Below are 17412 nucleotides of genomic sequence, written 5' to 3' on the forward strand. Positions count from 1 at the left end.
AGGCTGTATCTATAGTCTTTTTCCAATTTGCAGTGATGTAGATGAAACCTTGGAGTGGATAAAGGAAAAAGATGCTATACTTTCTACTGAGGATTATGGGAAAGATTTGCCTTCAGTGCAGGCTCTCCAACGGAAGCATGAAGGGATGGAGAGAGACCTTGATGTTTTGGAGGATGAGGTGTGTTTGACCTTGATATATCTATCCTTATATTTTAGCATGTGCGCAGACTGGTACACTTTAACTACAGCATGTACAGACTGGTACACTTTAACTACAGCGTGTACACAGACTGGTACACTTCAACTACAGCATGTACAGACTGGTACACTTTATCTACAGCATGTACACAGACTGGTACACTTTAACTACAGCATTTACACAGACTGGTACACTTTAACTACAGCGTGTACACAGACTGGCACCCTTTAACTACAGCATGTACACAGACTGGTATACTTTATCTACAGCATGTACAGACTGGTACACTTTATCTACAGCATGTACAGACTGGTACACTTTAACTACAGCATGTACAGACTGGTACACTTTAACTACAGCATGTACAGACTGGTACACTTTAACTACAGCATGTACAGACTGGTACACTTTATCTACAGCATGTACAGACTGGTACACTTTATCTACAGCCTGTACACGGACTGGTACACTTTATCTATAGCATGTACAGACTGGTACACTTCAACTACAGCATGTACAGACTGGTACACTTTAACGACTGCATTTACAGACTGGTACACTAACTACAGCATGTACAGACTGGTACACTTTATCCACAGCATGTACAGATTGGTAGGCCTGAATGTCACTATAGTACTTTATGGAGATGCATCCTTGTGTCATCTCGTGACTACTACACATGTTCATATTACATTCCCAAATGGATTTGTTTTGCGTCTACAAGCTAGCATATCTTTACATGCAGATTTCAAACTCGTTTACGGGTCAGAAAGGTGGCCTGGACTCTTACATACTAAATCAGGTACTCTTACTGTGCAGGTCAAAGTGCTGAAGGAATCCGCACAACAGCTGGCCTCCAGTCAGCCAGACAATGAAGAAGAAGTGAAGGAAAAACTGGAGCAAGTACTGAGACAATGGGATGAACTGAAGGAGAAGGTAGGATCACTAAAGTCAATACCTAAAAGCTCATAAAACTGGCCAGTCTAAGAGGTGCTGTAACCTGCAGCCGTTCTGGTATTGTAGGCAGCTGAAAAGAAGGGAAAGCTGGTAGAGTCACACAAGCTTCAATCCTTCTTGGCAGACCACAGAGACCTCATCAGCTGGGCAACAGACATGAAGGCGCGAATGAGGGCTGATGAACTTGCTCAGGATGTCAGCGGCGCAGAGAACCTTCTGGAAAGACATCAGGAGCACAAAGGTTCGCTCTTAAGACTGCAATCAGGAAATGGCTGTTATCAAGTCCTAGAAAATATGTTAACCCAATTATAAATGCAACCCTAACATGAATGTGCAGCGCCTTTGTTTTGATGTGTTTTAACTCGTATTAGTCTGGTTGCCACAGGGCATTTTTGTCACTTTTTTTTACAAAGGAGGCAGGACTAGGGGGTATAACGGGTCTTAGGCCTAAAGGTTTACTTGCAACGTTGTTCGCATTGCAGTTATTTGGTATCAAAAGGTTCATCATGTTTTACTCTGCTGTGTTGTAGGTACAAAATATGTGAAAATGAGATTACAAGTTCTTAAAAGCTAAAAACAAACAGTTAATCGCAACCATCACGAAAACGCCGTAGATTGGAGTTCATTTTCAAAACGGCTCAAATGGGACATAGTCAAACAAGATGGCTTCTGTTTACACTTTCATGCAACCTCATTCGTCGAAATATTTTCTCAAATAAACTTCACGCATTCAATGAAACCGTGTCTATTGTCCTTACGCGGCTATTTCATCATCATTGTAACGCTGTCACTCTGAGCACTGATATCTCAAAACCTACCGTAGAAATTCGTTTAATTTTTTAATTTTAGCTCGAAGGAATGCATATCATCCTTTGATAAACATGAGCCTGTTAGTCACATGTGATTGTCGAAAAATGCTGCAGAAATTGTTCGCGCTATTTAGTAAGATGTACGGGTCACATGATCAGATTACGACTAGATTACTAGACCAAGCTGAAACAAAACTGTAACATAGCGAGCATCTATATTTGATACGGGCTTTTCGGTAGAACCTGAAGGGTTTGCCCTAAACTAGTGCTACGAGACGTTTTATATTAAGCTTTTTATTGGCCTTTCAATTCACCTGATAACACCACGTGTCGAAACAATAACCATGTTGGCTTGAGTACGTCACCAAAATAAAAATATTTTAGCCTGCGGCGCTTTCGTAATGGCTGCGATTAATCGTTCGTTTTGTAACTTAAGAGCTTGTAATCACATTTTCACATACTTTGCACCTACAACACAGCAGAGTAAGACTTGGTAAATCTTTTGATTCCAAATAACTGAAACTTGAATTTTGTTGCAAGTAACCATTTAACTATTAAACCAGAGCATATTTTACCTTCTGAGTTACACCTGCCGGTGATACTATTGTTAAGCATCAATAATTAGCCATTTACAGGGTGAGTAGAAATACACAAACCATTTTTTTCTTACGCCATGTGCAATTAGCCAAATCAACCAATCAGTTCTACAGACAAAGATCTAGACGTTTTTTTATACAGCAGCAGTGTATGGCCGACGACAGCAATTACCGTACTTTGCAGATTATTAGCCGCTACTTTTTTCTGACGATTTGAGTCATGTGGCTTATATAAGGGTGCGGCTATTCTGTGGCTTTTTCTTTCATCGCTAGGGCACATTAACCAGAATCTCCGGTTAATGCGTCTCTAGCAGTGAAAGAAAATACGAAACAATGCCTAACGGTACTGTTCCGTTAGGCACTAGTTTAAAAGCGTCGGTTAATACGAAACAGTGCCGTTGGGCACTGTTCCGTTTTAAACAGCAAAGTTGCTGCCGCATTACAAAGCACCGTCCTGAGTTCTGCGGCCTATACAAGGGTGCGGCTTATGTATTGTTTTATTATCGTTTTTTGGAAAATAAAGCATATGCAGCTTATATAGGGGTGCAGTTTATAGTCCGTAAAGTATGGTAGGTACTTGGTCTGTGTTTGGTATCGCTTGGTTAGAAACTGTCATTATCATTGGTAGTAGCAGTAAAAAATTAATATCTTTACTTAAGTTAAGTACTTACTTAAGTACTGCTAGCTATCGTGGATTGCATAAGTCATTACAATAGAGTACCACATCCTAGCAAGATGATAAGCTTCACTAATGGAAACAAGCCGGTAGTAGAATGTGTTTTTTGGTGAGCTATTGAACGGTACTGTATGTACAAAGAGCCCGAGAGGTCCATTGGAAGCCACCTTAACAACTCAAACAGCTCGTCTCTTGTAAAGACTATACTGAATGCTAGATGACATTTACTCGTGAGTCAAAATGTCAAAGAACTTCCCAAGCTGCAAGGAATCTCAAATCTGAAGAAACTAGGTAAAAAATCAGCAAACCCGTTCGTCTACTTCATCCTTTCTTAAATAATCAAATGATTAATCATTCAAAAAGTAAATGCAACGATTCATTGATAATTTTGCAAACTCTCCACTTAATCACTAATCGGCAAAAATTGTGTACTGCGATTCAATGGATAAATGATGTAGATTATACTTCCATACGATTCCATATGATACATATTGGTAATAAACTATACATCAAACTGCTGTCCGCTTTTGATTAGGTGAGCTATTGAGGTATAAAGTTGTTGTTGTACCCACACGGTCTATATATCTGCATCTAAAGATGTCTCATAAATCCTGTTGCAGTCTCATTACCTGCCAAGTTACTTTGGTCATCCGGTCAAATCTCACAACCAAGTAAACCTCTCCCAAGCACAGGTTTCACAATTGTATCTGAAACGCATCAGCCAATGAGTTGTTTGAGCAGTGTTGAACGGATTACATAACACTATACCTCAGATATTTATCACGGCTCAGTTGTACCATTCAAACTTTCACAAAGTATATGGTAAGAGTGTAACAAAAAACCACACATGGAAAAACTGTGACTCAGTAAAGCTTTGTAATTGAAAGTCTCAAGAGGAAACAGTAGACGTTAGCAAGTGAGACAATTAGGGTACTTGTATAATATTTTAGTCATTGTGTTTAGATGCGGCCATGGCTACTCACTGCATTTGCAACTTACTCATGACCAATGATCGCAGCTGTCTGAATAAGATAAAAACTGAAGACATTTAGTAACTCTTTACTTTTTATGTTCTTTCACCACTATTTATTCCATTATTATTGATGCCTCCTATTCATAACAAACAACCATCATGGCATCTATTCAACACTAAATTGTATCTACAACAAACTTCTGGCTCTTGTTTGGCTCAAAATCTTAGGCAGGACATGCTATTTGTTTTGCTTAAAGAACATTTTCAGACAGATGTCAGTAATATAGTTGATCTTCTCATCGTCACCATTACCACAGCTATCTTTACTTATAATAATTGTGTTCATCTTGCAAGTAGCATCATTCATATCCATTTGGTGGTCCTTCTGTTTTGCAACCTATCAATAAAAATATACATATATAATCAATGAAAAGGTTCATGTATTAGTTATAAAGCTTACTATCATGTCTGAATGGCAAAATAGACATGTACATGTATATTTCTTCAATCAAGGACAAACATTAGACAGCAGTTTTCTTAGTGAAAAGGGTTCTTGAAAGGTTCAATTTTGCTCTATACAGCTCTATACTTTTTTTCACATGGTGTGAGATTCACTTGCAGCTTGAGAAGCACTTTGATATCTTGGTTCACTAGCAGACTCATCCAGCATTATGTATTTAGATGAGTCAACAATGCGGGTTGTTGCTTTAATTTGTTTGCAACGATCCTCGCAGGCTCTTTGCAAATATTGCTCCACAGCTCACAAAAATGTCCCGATTACCGTGATTACCGGCTTGCATCTTTTTAGTAAAGCGTATTAGCTTATTGAGATGTAATGCTCGATTGTAAGGAATTATGCAATCGTGATAACTAGCTGCGAGAATAAATTTAAATAGAAATATAAATTTTTCACTGCTACTACTAGCGTTAACGACGGCCTCTAGCTGATCATTAATGGAAGCAGACTAAAGACTTGACTGCTATCGATACAAGCAAATATTCACCGTATAACAAATATCCAGAATTGGGTCTACAGTTACGATTGGCTTATTTGACAAACTGTTCATTGCGTAAGAAAAATATTTTTTGTACTTCTACTCACCATTTAATAGCTACTTGTCAGCTTATCAACTAAAAAAGCCATAGGGCACCGAATTACTAAATACTAGGCAAACAAGATAATACAATTGATAAGCTACCATAGACCGACCCCATTCTCTGCCACTTGTTGACACAATAAGGGTGTATGGCAGCCATACTATTGGTAAAATTAGATCATTCTCGATTGCTTGCGTAAAAACATAATCTCTCCAATGCTTTTTCTTGCAGGAGAGATTGACTCACGAGCAGACAGCTTCAGTGAGGCGATGAACAGTGGTAATGACATTTCTTCACTTTCTCCTGAAATTTCCGATAAGCTTGAGGACCTCGAAAAAGAAAAGCAAGAAGTGAATGATCTATGGGATGAGAAGTTAATAGAGTACAACCAATGCATGGACCTTCAACTATTCTTCAGGTTGGCTTGTTTGGTTCACAAGCTATGTGTGTCAAAATAATTCTCTCCCTTGAGTTGATTCACTTGAGTTGATTCACTTGAGTTCTCTCGTGTGAGTTGACTCACTTGATTTGACTCACTTTAGTTGGCATACTTGAGTTGACACTTAAATCGACCCATTTGAGTTGAATGACTTTAGTTGATTCAATTGAATTGACTCACTTGGATTGACTCACTTGAGCTGATGTACTTGAGTTAGCACACTCGAGTTGACTCACTCGAGTTGACACACTCGAGTGTGTCAACTCGAGTGTGTCAACTCGAGTGTCAACTCGAGTTGACTCACTCTAGTTTACTGACCTGAAACACGTTTTCTCTTTCTAGAATTCCAAATGCACTCTCTCTTTAGTATCTTTAGTATGTATGAACTCTGCTATACCGCCATTTAGTAGTTTATGAGATAGCTAAGAGTACTGCTATGTAGTTGAGTAGACTGACTACTAGAGTTCTACAATACTTGTTAAGCACTCAGCTGATCTGATATGTTACTTTTTACAGAGATGCTGAGCAAGCTGAAACCTGGATGGCTAAGCAAGAAGCCTTCCTCAGCAACGAAGATCTAGGTGACTCCCTGGACTCAGCTGAGGCACTTCTTAAAAAGCACAATGACTTTGAGACTTCTCTTGCTGCCCAAGATGTCAAATTCTCACTTCTCGATGAGTTTGCCAAGGTCAGTTTCTGAGCCTTCATGTTATTTTAGTCAAATGCGAATCGTGTTTTGATGCTATCTACTATTGTGATTGTTGTTAATCAACCCTTACTAAATTATTTATCGTCTATGTGGGCCATATAGCGCCCTGCTCATAGTGAGCTCTACATTTTTCTCTGTGTACCAGAGGCTGGTGAGCAACGAGCACTATGCAGCCTCTGATGTCACAGACAGACGAATAGACCTTAACGATCGGAGAGATACACTAAACCAATCGTCAAAGGAGAGGAGAGAAAAACTTGAGGCATCGTATTCCTACCAGCTGTTTGAGAGAGACTGTGATGAGTCGAATGTGTGGATTAGTGAAAAGATGAGGATCGCAAAGGATGAAAACTACAGAGATCCTACAAACCTTCAAGGTATTTGTGTAAAACTACAGAGATCCTACAAACCTTCAAGGTGTTTGTGTAAAACTACAGAGATCTACAAACCTTCAAGGTGTTTGTGTAAAACTACAGAGATCTACAAACCTTCAAGGTATTTGTGTAAAACTACAGAGATCTACAAACCTTCAAGCTATTTTTGTATTTACGGCTCTCACATTGCCCTAAATTTACTCATTCTGAAAACTGCTTACTTTTCTTTCCTACTTTACCTCTTGTGTACAACATTATCCTGAGTTTCTGTTATAACCTTGTAATTTCTTCTATATAAGTAAAGACTTTTGGAATTGTCTGCCCGATACTACTTCAGTTGCTGTTAGATTAATAAGCGAGACTTAAGTCGTACATTGTCAAGCAAGATGAAATCATAAGGTTATTGTATCACTAGCATCATGCGCTGCAGGTATTAGTGTGGGAGATCATACGCTGCGGGTGTTAGTGTGGGAGATCATATGCTGCAGGTGTTAGTGTGGGAGATCATATGCTGCAGGTGTTAGTGTGGGAGATCATATGCTGCAGGTGTTAGTGTGGGAGATCATATGCTGCAGGTGTTAGTGTGGGAGATCATATGCTGCAGGTGTTAGTGTGGGGGATCATATGCTGCAGGTGTTAGTGTGGGAGATCATATGCTGCAGGTGTTAGTGTGGGAGATCATATGCTGCAGGTGTTAGTGTGGGAGATCATATGCTGCAGGTGTTAGTGTGGGAGATCATATGCTGCAGGTGTTAGTGTGGGGGATCATATGCTGCAGGTGTTAGTGTGGGAGATCATATGCTGCAGGTGTTAGTGTGGGAAATCAAGCGAAAAATAATCAATATGAAAAGCTGAATTTTCATTTAAATTATCACATGCTTTGGATTGAAGATGTGAGATAGCGCATGAGGCCATGCGACTTTATTCAGGCTAGTTAATGTACCTACACTCAAAAAGTTGCTTTAGCCATTTTTGACACAGACCTCATGCATAATACTTCTATTACAGTAACTAGCACACTGGTGGTGCCCTGCGGTGTGAGAGATGGTCATGTGTAATAAGTATGTCCACAATTATCCTTAGATGTAGAAAGGTTATCAAGTGGGGCGGTGGTAGCGCGCGGGCCTCTGAATCTGAGCATCCAAAATATTGGGTTCTATTCATGTGCAGTGAAAACTTTTTTCTAACACTCGGGGTAGCTATGGACTAACACGGCTCTTATTATAGTAAAGATTTCTAACTAGTGTCTGAGTAAGGCGAATTATGTGTTCAAGCTGTTAGAATAGCTCACAAGAGGCTGAGTTTCTACAGCATTCCTCTTAGATAGTTTAGCAAACATGTAGAGTTTATCACTGATAGCATGCATGGCTGCATGATCATGTACACCTGGTATGTCTGGTATGTGTAATGTAAATACATTCACTGTCTATTTATGGGCTAGGCAATCTTGTTATTTCTGAGGTAAGTTGTAGTCAGCCAGCCTGCCTCATACTGGAGACCACTCAGGGGTGGTACTGACAGGGCCTGAGTGTAAGCATTAAGTTAGTCAATTTACACTTGTCCTGCTTTGTGCACAAGTATATTTGGCTTTGACAATCCGTATCATTGAAATCAAACGAACACTGACGGTTTCTCTGTAACCCAAGTTAATGATGTTTGCCCATTCAAAATTAATTCCAAATATTCCAAGCCCAAAAAAATACTTTTCTTAATATTATATTTTGGCAGTTTTATTTCTCTTTAAAAACCATATTTCATCCGTAAAAAGCGAATATGGCAAATTTTTCTATGCGTGTAGATGTCACAGATGTACCTGGAAAAGTCTGATAGTCGACTATATTGAATGCAGCTGTCTACGCATCTGGCTCTTCTGTCGTAACAGATGCACCCGCCATTTATGTAACGTAATTGTTGGAATTGAATGAAAAATGACCAGAAAACTGGTCATTCTGATGGCTGTTGTTCACACCAAGTTTTCAGCAGACAGGAGATAGTCTCAATTACCATTATAGACAACGTTGTAATGTTAACAGTATTCGATCTTTGATCGGCTTCAAGTGACAACCAGTCATTGTGCATTGAGAGGTATTGTGTCATCAGAAATTGTTTCACTTTTTCAGTTTGGGGGCAGATAACCCTTCTCTAATTAGATCATTTCCGAGTTCAATGAGTAACTCATCCATGCTGGTTGGGTGTAATTAACTGTATAAACCTAAAACCTGGTAATATCTCTGTATACCAGATTTGTCATCTTTTGCATCTTCTGCATATGATTACCAGGTAAGCAGACAAAGCATGAAGCATTTGCTTCTGAAGTTGCTTCAAATGAATCAAGAATTTCGAAGAACAAGGAGACAGCAGAAGAGCTTATTTCTCATGAGCATTACATGTCTGAAATCATCAGGTATATTTAATCATAAGTATCATTCAGATATCACAACTTGGCAACCACCATCAGGTTTATATAAGTAATTAGACTTTATCCCGGGATCGCTTGCCCATGCTCGCACTTATTACACTTGAGTTTATTTGCTGAGAGACAAGTGTCAGTTGTTTTCTACCTATAGTCATTTGAGCCATTTATCTAATGGTATCGTATTTGCAGTAGAAGGGCGGAGGAATTAGAGTCGTGCTGGGAGGGCCTGAGAGAGGCTACGGACAAGAAGACAAAGGGCCTCAATGAGGCTATGGAGGAGCAGCAGTATAACAGGAATGTTGAAGACTTTGAGATCTGGCTGGCGGAAGTGGAAGCGCAACTGCTGAGTGAAGACTATGGCAAAGATCTCACCTCAGTCCAGAACTTGCAGAAGAAGCATGCTCTTCTTGATGCCGACATCAACTCTCGTCAGGTAATGTTGACGGAGTTCCCTCAGGTTTTTCTTCACATCATTTGCTCTGCAGCTCAGTGTGGACTTATGCTCTCTTTTTGCTGTTCTGAGAGAATATATCATCTTATGTTTAGTTCTGGAGATTTCAAAATCTAGTTTGTACTGCATTTTTACCCTTGTTGCTGCTCATGCAACATATCTTTCACTGTTTTTTCTGTCAGGATCGTATGAATAACATCAACCAGTTGGCGAACGATTTTGCCGCTAGTGACCACTTTAATACCGATGTAATAGATGGTAAGCGGAGGAATGTTGGAGAGCGGTATGAAGCTATCCAAGAGCCTCTTAGGGCTAGGGAGGAGAAACTCAATCAGGCCCTACTGCTGCAACAGTTTCTCAGAGATGCTGAGGATGAACTGGAGTGGATCAGAGAGAAGGAACCGCTAGCCAGTAGCACAAACAGGGGGCGGGACCTGATTGGGGTTCAGAACCTTATCAAGTTAGTTATTACTCTTGTATTCTTCCATTTAGCTCGGATGAAAATGGGTGTCGCACCAATAACATTTCATGTAAAAGTTATGCATAGCTTTGAAGTATCACGCAGACTAGTTACGTGTTATTTTGTTGTCAAGGAAGCACCAGGCCTTGGAGACTGAGCTCGAAAACCGGCAGAGCAGAATCAATGATGTTATGAGAGCTGGTGAGGCGATGGTTGATGGAGAGCATTTCGCTGCTGAACAGATAGATAGCAAGGTAGGAGACGCAGCTAACTGATAATTGACGGTAGATTGGCAGCGTTTTTGGTCGTTCCAAGTGATGCTGACCGCAATCTTTCTAGTTCAGTTTGATATTCATTCTGTTTCTGTAAAAAATCTGGCTTTAAACCACATAGCGTGAGTTGAAACAATTAGTAATCATTGTGTCTGTATTTGTTAATTGCCTGTGGTAAACATCTATGCTTTTGTACATGAACAGAACAAGGAGCTGGAGGAGAGATGGACAGAACTAAAGACTGCTGCCGAGCAAAGAAGAGAATTGCTTGATGACTCGCTACATGCCCATCAGTACTTCACTGATGCCAACGAGGCAGAAAGCTGGATGACTGAGAAAGTATGTTACTCTATCCACCTCTCTATCCTCCATGTAGCTTTGTATCCAGAATGGTCGCTTATCACCTCTGGTATAATTTGCTTTGAAATTACCGGGCCTAGCTGCATTAATAATGGCCTGTACCGTTTCTGAACTACAACATTTCAGTTTTAAACTATAATAAAGGTGTCAATCATAGTCAATACATCTATAATAGAAATGTCAATCACAGTCAATAAATCAATGACAGAAATTTCAATCACTGTCAATAAATCAATGACAGAAGTGTCAATCACAGTCAATAACGCTATGATAGACGTGTCAATCACAGTCAATAAATAAATGATAGAAGTGTCAATCACAGTCAATAAATAAATTATAGAAGTGTCGATCACAGTCAATAAAGCTATGATAGAAGTGTTAATCATAGTCAATAAAGCTATAATAGAAGTGTCAATCTTAGTCAATAAATCAATGACAGAAATGTCAATCACAGTCAATAACGCTATGATAGAAGTGTTAATCATAGTCAATAAGCTATGATAGAAGTGTCAATCACAGTCAATAAAGCTATGATAGAAATGTCAATCACAGTCAATAAATCTATGATAGACGTGTCAGTCAATAAATAAATGATAGAAGTGTCGATCACAGTCAATAAATCTATGATAGAAGTGTTAATCATAGTCAATAAAGCTATAATAGAAGTGTTAATCATAGTCAATAAATAAATGATAGAAGTGTCAATCACAGTCAATAAATAAATGATAGAAGTGTCGATCACAGTCAATAAAGCTATGATAGAAGTGTTAATCATAGTCAATAAAGCTATAATAGAAGTGTCCAATCAATCAATAAATCAATGACAGAAATGTCAATCACAATCAATAACGCTATGATAGAAGTGTTAATCACAGTCAATAAAGTTAAGCTGAAGTGTGTTCAGTGGCTGTTGGTCAAATAATCTTTAAATAGGCTGTGGTTGAGTTGTCGGAAGAGTGCTATGGTCTAAATTTCTTTGACTTTACCATCTAGTTTTTACGTTCTAGACTTATCTATAAAGCTTTAAAAGTCTATTTAAAGGTTGACTTGCAACAAGATTCACATTACAGTTATTTGGTATTTAAAGATTCACCATGTCTTACTCTGTTGTGTTGTAGGTGCCAAATACGTGAAAATATGATTACAAGCCCTTAAAAGCTCGAAAACGAAAAGCCGTCGTAGATTGGAATCTGTTTATTTATCTGACGTAGTCATTACAGTTTGATTATTGTTTTGTCACGTGATGTTCTCACGTGAATTGAAAGGCCAATAAAAAGCTCAATATAAAACTTATCGTAGCACTAGTTTATGACAAACACTTCGGGTTTTACCGAAATCCCCGTATCAAATATAGATGCTCGCTACTTTACAGTTTTGTTTCGGCATTATTCAATCGTCAAGGCATAATCTGATCACGTGACCCAATACTTCGCAAATAATTTTTGCAGCATTTTTCGATTATTACAGGTAACCAACAGGCTCGTCATGATTATCAGACAATGATATGTACTCCTTCGAGCTAAGGTTAAAAAGTTTAACGATTTTTTACGGTAAGTTATAAGATATCAGTGCTGAAAGTGACAGCATTACAATGACGATAAAACAGATGCGTAAGAACAATAGACATGGTTTTATTGAATGCGTGAAGTATATTTGTGAAAATATTTCGACGAATGAGGTTGCATGAAAGAGTTGCATGAAACAGGAACCATCCTGTAACACCTACGTCCCATTTGAGCCGTTTTGGAAAGCGAATCCAAACTACGGCGGTCTCGTGTGGCTGCGATTAACTGTTCATTTTTTTAGCTTTTAAGGGCTTGTAATCACATTCCCATATATTTTGCACCTACAACACAACAGAGTAAGACATGGTGAATCTTATGATACCAAATAACTGTAATGTGAATTTTGTTGCAAGTCAACCTTTAATGACGAAAGGGAACTACATGTAACTGTTACCTTTCTGTTTATTATTTCATTTTATACTCATTACACATTACTTATTTTATTATATACTCATTACATGTTACTTATCTTATTATATACTCATTACATGTTACTTATATTATTATATACTCATTACATGTTACTTATCTTATTATATACCCATTACATGTTACTTATCTTATTATATACACATTACATGTTACTTATCTTATTATATACTCATTACATGTTACTTATCTTATTATATACTCATTACATGTTACTTATCTTATTATATACCCATTACATGTTACTTATCTTATTATATACCCATTACATGTTACTTATCTTATTATATACACATTACATGTTACTTATCTTATTATATACTCATTACATGTTACTTATCTTATTATATACCCATTACATGTTACTTATCTTATTATATACCCATTACATGTTACTTATCTTATTATATACCCATTACATGTTACTTATCTTATTATATACTCATTACACATTACTTATCTTATTATATACCCATTACATATTACTTATCTTATTATATACCCATTACATGTTACTTATCTTATTATATACCCATTACATGTTACTTATCTTATTATATACCCATTACATGTTACTTATCTTATTATATACTCATTACATGTTACTTATCTTATTATATACCCATTACATGTTACTTATTTTATTATATACTCATTACATGTTACTTATCTTATTATATACCCATTACATATTACTTATCTTATTATATACACATTACATGTTACTTATCTTATTATATACCCATTACACGTTACTTATCTTATTATATACCCATTACATATTACTTATCTTATTATATACCCATTACATGTTACTTATCTTATTATATACCCATTACATGTTACTTATCTTATTATATACCCATTACATGTTACTTATCTTATTATATACCCATTACATGTTACTTATCTTATTATATACTCATTACATGTTACTTATCTTATTATATACCCATTACATGTTACTTATCTTATTATATACTCATTACATATTACTTATCTTATTATATACCCATTACATGTTACTTATCTTATTATATACCCATTACATGTTACTTATCTTATTATATACACATTACATGTTACTTATCTTATTATATACTCATTACATGTTACTTATCTTATTATATACCCATTACATGTTACTTATCTTATTATATACACATTACATGTTACTCACATTACTTATCTTATTATATACCCATTACATGTTACTTATCTTATTATATACCCATTACATGTTACTTATCTTATTATATACACATTACATGTTACTTATCTTATTATATACTCATTACATGTTACTTATCTTATTATATACCCATTACATGTTACTTATCTTATTATATACTCATTACATGTTACTTATCTTATTATATACTCATTACATATTACTTATCTTATTATATACCCATTACATGTTACTTATCTTATTATATACCCATTACATGTTACTTATCTTATTATATACCCATTACATGTTACTTATCTTATTATATACCCATTACATGTACTTATCTTATTATATACCCATTACATGTTACTTATCTTATTATATACCCATTACATGTTACTTATCTTATTATATACTCATTACATATTACTTATCTTATTATATACCCATTACATGTTACTTATCTTATTATATACCCATTACATGTTACTTATCTTATTATATACCCATTACATGTTACTTATCTTATTATATACCCATTACATGTTACTTATCTTATTATATACCCATTACATGTTACTTATCTTATTATATACCCATTACATGTTACTCACATTACTTATCTTTGCTCACTATTATCTAATTGTGTGGATCTGCCTTGTCTGTTTACATCCGTTTTTGAATGTGATTCTATTTGTACTGGTTTCTTGTCATACAGGTACCAGTGGTCAGCTCTACAGATTATGGCAAGGATGAGGACAGTGCAGAGGCCCTTCTAAAGCGACACGAGGGGCTCATGGCTGACCTCGATGCTTATGGAAACACAATAGATAGTCTGAGGAAGCAGGCGCAAGACTGCAAGGTAGGCCTCTTCTTCCATTTCTCCAGTCCTTAACTGGTTGTTTTTCTTCATTCTACCCTACAGGATGAAAATATTCTTTGGTCATAAAATTTCGCGAACAGTCAATCCCGCGAATTATTAAATTCAGTGAATAATTAGTTCTATTTTTTTTTCGCAAGAGCGAATAACTACTGTATCAAATTGAAAACTAGTCGCTAGCCTAGTTTTTAATGTAAATACTAAACGTAATTGAGTTCCAAAACATTTTTAAACTCATTGCCTGAGCTTTGAGCTAACACCATTGACAATGCATCACATTTATTTACAAAATTATTCGAGGTTGTCACAAGATATGCAGAATGGGGTCATCGCGGAAATAGCCGCGAGGCAGAAGTACTAAACGTAGCCGAGTTCCAAAACTTCTTTAAAATCATCGCCAGGCTTCGAGCTTTGTTGCCATTGCATCAAACTTTACAAAATTATTCAAGGTTTCTACAAGTTATTCGCATGGCTTCAGCATAGCAAAAAAGCTCTCCTAGTCTTTTTACATTAGAATCAACTCCATCAATCTCTAATACCGAAGTCAAGGACGCTCATGATTCTGATCCGGACATTATGGTATGTATTTGATTTGCAGTGCAGATACGTTTTTCCATAATCAACTGCATTAGTTAATTCTTTTGTTTAAAAACTGATCGCTTTCATCAAATACTTCAGCTATTGTTTTTTTACTTCCTCAACACTCGTTAATATTTTTTCTTTTTTGTGTTTACTGCAGATTGAGAATGAAACAACCTACTCCGATTACAAAAACTAGAGACAAGTAGTAATATTCATCAAGGCAGGAATATTGGCAGAGAAGCAACCAGTCAACCTAGACCCCTTCATCGACAACAACTCCTTGATATCGCTATAGCAAGCATGATTAAATTATATATTTTATTTCATGTATAGATGCATTATAATTTATTAAAAACTTGAGTGTACAAATAAAATAGTTCAAATACAAATAAAATTTTACAAACGATGAATGGAGTAAATATAAACAGTTTAGTCCATATGGCGGTTGTCTAGCAATAAAATTAAACTGGTACTCTTGATATGTGAATACTAGCGTGTAATGGTGCTTTCTGACTAGTTATTTTGGTAATAGCAGCTCTGTCCCTGTCTTGGGTAGGTGTTGAAGGCGATTCTCTCGCTACTACATGGCTGGTAAGGAAGTTATCATCAGAACTCTCCTCGTGGCTTACTATTGCAAAGTTCCGCCGGTTGGCCAAAAATTTGTGCTCGTAAAGGCGTTTTTGTTCCTTTTTAAAAACAGATATATTCTTCTCGTTAGTAGCTGCGGTCACTTCAACCTCAATTTCCAGGCCTTCCTGAATGATTGGTGATCTTCTAAGAATGACATCTACCACCCTTGCAATCATTGTTCTTTGGTGTATGACGAAAAATCTCTCTCTCACACTAAAACAAATAATGAAGCAGTAGGGTTGGAAAAAATTAGGATTGCGCTCTACCGAAGAGCCAAAGTAAAATTCAACTAATTTAGTAAATGTAAAAAACTCATTACTTACCACAGGTTGTTGGCTTATCAAAGGCCTCCAAAGCGATGAATATTCGTGAAAACCTCTGGACGCAGCAAAAATTGTTTGCCGTAGAATAGCATGATCGCCTCGCAGTTGTAAGCTAAATATAAACCGGAACACGCAGTGTGCGCATGCGTAGGAATATCTATTACTAGCCGCAATAGAGTTAACTTTTCCTAGAGAGTGGCAGTTTTCAGCCGCGAATAAATTCATCCGCGAATATGCATGAAAAGACAATTGTCGCGAAATATAACTCCGCGAATAAATTCATCCTGTAGGGTATACTGGTAAACGGCTCTTTCTTGCGAGTTCTGTTTTATTACACTAGCAATACATGGAAATACTATTTCTGTTGTTGTTGTCGGCTCATGATTTTCAGAAGTATCATTCGGTTTTACCGAATATCAGACAAATTTATGCCTCAAGCTATTTGTATTTTATGTTATACAGTGAAACTCGGATAACTCGCCCTCGGATAGCTCGAACACATGGTTAACTCGACGGATTTGTTTGGTCCGTTCCCACACAATGATAAATTGCTTTAAATAACTCGACCACAACTTGGTTAACTCGAACAGTTTTTTTGCCCAACGGCTACCGAGAGGGTTGTTATCACTTTAGAATATCACTTTATTCCAAGCCATAGAGATAAACAACAACTTTTAGTAGTTCTTAGGCGTCATTATTACCACTATCGGCAAAATGTTTTCGTTAACGACTTTTCTATAGGTTTGCAAAAAATCAAATTTTACCAAACATCCGCTTGGGGATAGCCCTCCGCAAGGAGAAGCGAGGCAACCTTCAGATTAACTTTAAGAAAAATCGGCAAAACTAGTTTTTGTTAAAACGCTCAAAATAAAAATGCATGTATGCCTTTTCTCCGAGAGCAACAATCAGAACACAGCTATCCGAGCAAACGATGAAAATATTTTTGTTTTAAAAACGTTAATTTCTGTTTCTACATTTAGTATTATAAGTATAATTCAACCGTTTCAGAGTTTCAACCGCGATCAGGTTTTGCCTATTTT

General features: G+C 36.9%; 1 protein-coding gene across 2 annotated transcripts in view; it reads left to right on the forward strand.

The window, feature by feature from the left end:
- The window catches only part of LOC137405923 (spectrin alpha chain-like), a 67491-nt gene that overhangs the window by 6118 nt on the left and 43961 nt on the right, over positions 1–17412 (forward strand). For both annotated transcript variants that reach the window (XM_068092392.1, XM_068092393.1), the window contains exons 7-18: positions 34–178; positions 1019–1135; positions 1223–1397; positions 5540–5726; positions 6264–6435; positions 6602–6833; positions 9111–9234; positions 9436–9679; positions 9880–10157; positions 10291–10411; positions 10634–10768; positions 14676–14819. In XM_068092392.1, coding sequence (XP_067948493.1) covers positions 34–178; positions 1019–1135; positions 1223–1397; positions 5540–5726; positions 6264–6435; positions 6602–6833; positions 9111–9234; positions 9436–9679; positions 9880–10157; positions 10291–10411; positions 10634–10768; positions 14676–14819 — 2074 coding nt within the window. The remainder of the gene's footprint in view (positions 1–33; positions 179–1018; positions 1136–1222; positions 1398–5539; positions 5727–6263; positions 6436–6601; positions 6834–9110; positions 9235–9435; positions 9680–9879; positions 10158–10290; positions 10412–10633; positions 10769–14675; positions 14820–17412) is intronic.

This window comes from Watersipora subatra, chromosome 10, assembly GCF_963576615.1.
Source record: "Watersipora subatra chromosome 10, tzWatSuba1.1, whole genome shotgun sequence".
Lineage (NCBI taxonomy): Eukaryota > Metazoa > Bryozoa > Gymnolaemata > Cheilostomatida > Watersiporidae > Watersipora > Watersipora subatra.